This window comes from Gekko japonicus, unplaced genomic scaffold, assembly GCF_001447785.1.
Source record: "Gekko japonicus isolate JY-2015 unplaced genomic scaffold, Gekko_japonicus_V1.1 scaffold10433, whole genome shotgun sequence".
Lineage (NCBI taxonomy): Eukaryota > Metazoa > Chordata > Lepidosauria > Squamata > Gekkonidae > Gekko > Gekko japonicus.
The window spans coordinates 717-4,721 of NW_015174555.1; the positions used below are offsets into that span (position 1 = coordinate 717).

The 4,005-nt window shown below is 39.9% G+C and overlaps 1 protein-coding gene across 1 annotated transcript; it reads right to left on the bottom strand.

The window, feature by feature from the left end:
- Nucleotides 1-578: 578 nt before the first annotated feature.
- Nucleotides 579-1,586, bottom strand: LOC107121499 (olfactory receptor 10R2-like; the record flags this gene model as incomplete). The annotated part of the gene is made up of 2 exons (XM_015424408.1): nucleotides 1,196-1,586; nucleotides 579-1,103 (listed from the first exon to the last, which is right to left on the bottom strand). Coding segments are annotated over exons 1-2 (916 nt in total), but the record flags the coding sequence as incomplete, so codon positions are not given.
- Between the last annotated feature and the right edge of the window lie 2,419 nt (nucleotides 1,587-4,005).

The following is a 4,005-nucleotide window of genomic DNA, read 5'->3' on the forward strand; positions in this document are numbered from 1 at the left end:
GCAAAAACATTTGTTCATTAAAACTCAAATATTACCAGGTAAAAAGAAGCTCCCTTGTCAATTAAAAATGAATTAAACCACCTGGCTTTATTAAACTGTTTAGTGGTTTAAACTCCAGGAGAGCCCCAAAGTATTTTCCCCAAAGGGTAAATCAGCAATAATCAATAAAAAATCAGCAATAATCAATAAAAAAATCACTTAAACCCTTCAATTGTCTTCTACAGATTTTTTAAAAAAGCTCTGTCTTTGGCACTTTGTGGTTACAATCTTAGTTATTAGATAGAAGTTTCACAATCCAATTTGTTCTCCTGCTTTAAGTAAACAGAAAATAAGGGTTTTTTTTTTACTGGGTAGATATTAAGAAAAGACGTTTTAATAATTAACTGGTGGATGGATTTGTGGGAGAAACTACATTACAACTAGAAAAATTATTTCTCCTAATAATAAACATTATTTATTGGGCTCATGATGTTTCTTCAGGATGAAAATTCATTGTTACCCCTAAAGCACAATTCATAGCATGCTGTTTCCATCCCGCTTAAGCACTTCTCACATCTTCTGGGCCCATGTGTCTATACCCAGAGATTTCTTGAGAGCAACTTGGACATCCTTGTTCCTCAGGCTGTAAACAACAGGATTCAGCAATGGAGTCACCAGGGTGTACGTGACAGAGATCAAGGTGTCCTCATTCAAAGTGTACCTGGATTGGGGCCTCAGGTAAATAATGGAAGCACATCCAAAGTGTACAACCACCACAATGAGATGGGAAGCACAAGTGGAAAAGGCTTTGCGCTTCCCGTCTGTGGTGGGGATTTTCAGGGTAGTGTTTATGATTAAAAGATACGACAGAAGGATGAGAAAGAATGAGCAAAAGACCACCAGAAAACAAATAAGAAAAATAACAATTTCCCCTATATAATTTCGGCCACAGGCCAACTCAAGTAAAGGTGCTAAATCACAAAAGAAGTGATGAATTTTATTTGGCCCACAGAATGGCAAGGTAAATATAATAATTGTCTCAATCGTAGAAAAAAGGAAACCCGTTGATGCTGAAAAGAGAACCAGTTTAGTACAGAGTCCCTGATTCATCAGAACTGGATAATGTAGAGGCTTCCGGTCGAGCTAAGATGGCGCATTAACGCGTTCCGCGATCTAGCGGAGCGGGCGACGGCCTCCTTTGACAGAACTGGATAATGTAAAGGTTTACAAATCGACACATATCGGTCATACCCCATCACCGCGAGAAGCATGCAGTTTGTACAACCAAAGCCCAAGAACAGACACATCTGAGTACCACAACCAATGAATGAAATAGTTCCCTTTTCTCTTAGAAGATTTGCAAGCATATTGGGGACGATGATGAACGTATAGCAGATTTCTGAACTGGAGAGCACAGCGAGGAAGAAGTACATGGGGATGTGTAGGCTGGACTCACGCCTTATCGTCGTGACAATGATGACATTTCCTGTCAAAATAGTAACGTACATGACGGAGAAGACCACAAACCGAGGAACCTGCAGATCTGGGAAAGCGGAAAATCCAATGAGGATGAATTCCGTCACCACACTTCGATTCTCATGATCCATTGATGTTGAATCTGGAACGAAACCATTGCACTCTTACAAATGTGTGAGAGTACCAATTAATTAATATTTTATACAAAAAATACTTGGGGGAAATTTAACTCAGAGGTTGTCTGGAAACTACTCACAGAGGGAGAAGTGCTGGTTTATATTGTCTTTAGAAACATCAGAGGAGCAAGGACAAAAACCATTTGCTGCTGTTAATGATTTCAAGGGTGAAGTCTGCCTCTCTCAAAGTAACGCGGTCACCAGCAAGCAGGTGATCATTTTGCGAGCTTTTCTGACCATTCTCTGGAATGGTTATACTGCTTTCTACATACTTTCTACTTTACATATCTTAAAACAACTTCACAACTATTGATCTTGACTTCCAGTTGCGGCGCGGCGTGATCGGTCGACTCCCGAGGTGCTCCCAAGTATTAGCCGGATTGCCAGGTCTTTTAGCAACGCTTGAGGGCTTGAAGGATCCCTTAGGCTTCCCAGAGAAAAGCCCAAGGCAGGGGAGACTTGACCCAGGCACCCCGTAAGTGGCAGCAAGCGGGTGGTTGCCCTGGATCGTCCTGATATGAGACCGAGGCAAGAACGTCCATGGCAGCCACGGATAAGTGGCTGTAGCTGCCAGGACAAGGGGGAACCAGCTTACCTTCTATAAAAAAGTTAAAGAAGACTCTGAACACCTTGAGTACTTATAAACTGCAATAAAACCAAAGGCTGAGTTCAGACTGGCAGTTCGAAGTGGGAGGGAGTCGTGGCAAAAAAGAGCCGGAACAAACTGTTCCAGGTTTTCCCATTTGCACTGCAGCGACTGATGCAGGAGCATGCCCGGAGGAGGCAAAAGGGAGCGTTCACACGGTTTGCCCGGAGGCACGGCTGTAAGGCACAGCTTTCTTTTTTTGTAACCTAGAGATACGCGCTTATGTGCATAAGCAAAATGTGGCTTTTCGCGTTCACACTTTGTTGGTGCGCGATAGACGCGGGACGATCACGCTTTCCAGGGTTTGCTACCACTTTCACCAAGTATCTTTTAAACTCAGGAGCAAAGCATTACAAGACGGGTTGAGTACGGGTGGGAAACACCGGACAGATGTGCCTGTTTGAACAGCCCCTTTAATCTGCTTGTGGAATGTTTCTGAAACACGCGCATATCGGGGCAAACTGCCAGTCTGAACTCGGCCAAAGAATCTTCAACGCAACTTTTAAGCCCTTTAAAGTCTAAACATTGTAAAGAAAATGAAGGGGTGAAGAGTGTCTTGCTCCCCCCTTCCTTTCTTTCTCTAGTGGCTTGAAAGAGAACTTTAAAAGAGACTTACTAACTTGCTGGGCTAGAGGAGAAATCGGTGAATGTCTGAGGTTTGTTTTGCAGGTTTTTAAGCTTTACAAGTCCCGATTTTGGATTATAATTTTCTTTTCCTTTGGATCAATTTCCATCTCATTTTTTCCTCTCTCTTGGTTTACAATCTAAGCATCTGACTGTTGGAGAACCTTTTATTATATTTCTTTTTGAACTCTGCAAGATCTTATGGTGGATTTTTATATGGTCCTATTTGGAAATTTTAAGGTTTTCCTTTCTATTTGTTTGAATTAAAAAACCCTTAACTTTATTTTCTTTTTTTCTGATGGAGATACAATATAAGAAAAATGAGAAATTTTAAAAAGGATTACAACTAAAAAAATTTAATATTATTTGGATTACAATTTAAAACAACTTTTGGCTTTAAAAAGAAAAAAGAAGGAAGGCTTAAAAACTGTCTAGACCTTTCACTTTCATAACCACATCTTCCCATAATACAAGCTGTAGACCCTGCTAGTGTTGTGTCTGTGTATGTTTTGCTAGCAAAGTACATACATAGAAAAATCTGGTAACATAATGTAATGTCTCTGCTTGTACTCACTGTGCTGTAAACATCTGATAATCTTTAGTGAGACTTTTTGTGTGTAATATTTCAAAATGGTTGCTGTAGAAACTAAAGAAAAGGTTCCTGGGGCATAATCAAATCTGTAAGTATTAGCAGATTTACAGGCCATAGTCGAAGAGACAATAACTCTAGCTATAATAACAGCAGTAAAAGTAGCTATGAATCCCAAGAAAAACTAGATACATTTGTCCAGAAAATGGAACTTCAGATGAAAGAAAACTAGGAATAAGACACTGCTGTTGTTACCACAACTACAGACAATTTGGAAATAAAATCAGAAGAACCAGATTTTAAATTTGAAGCAGTTAAAATCAAACAGGACTCCAATAAACTTGATAAAACAGACTACACATTAAAACTTCAAAACAACTTTGAGAAGAACACTGAAGACTCAAAACCAACAATGATCCATGCAACAACAAAATATATGGGTACAGAAAATCCAGAAGAAACCTACAATGAGATTGATTCTCCCTTCAGAACAGGAGACCAAGAATAAAACTTAG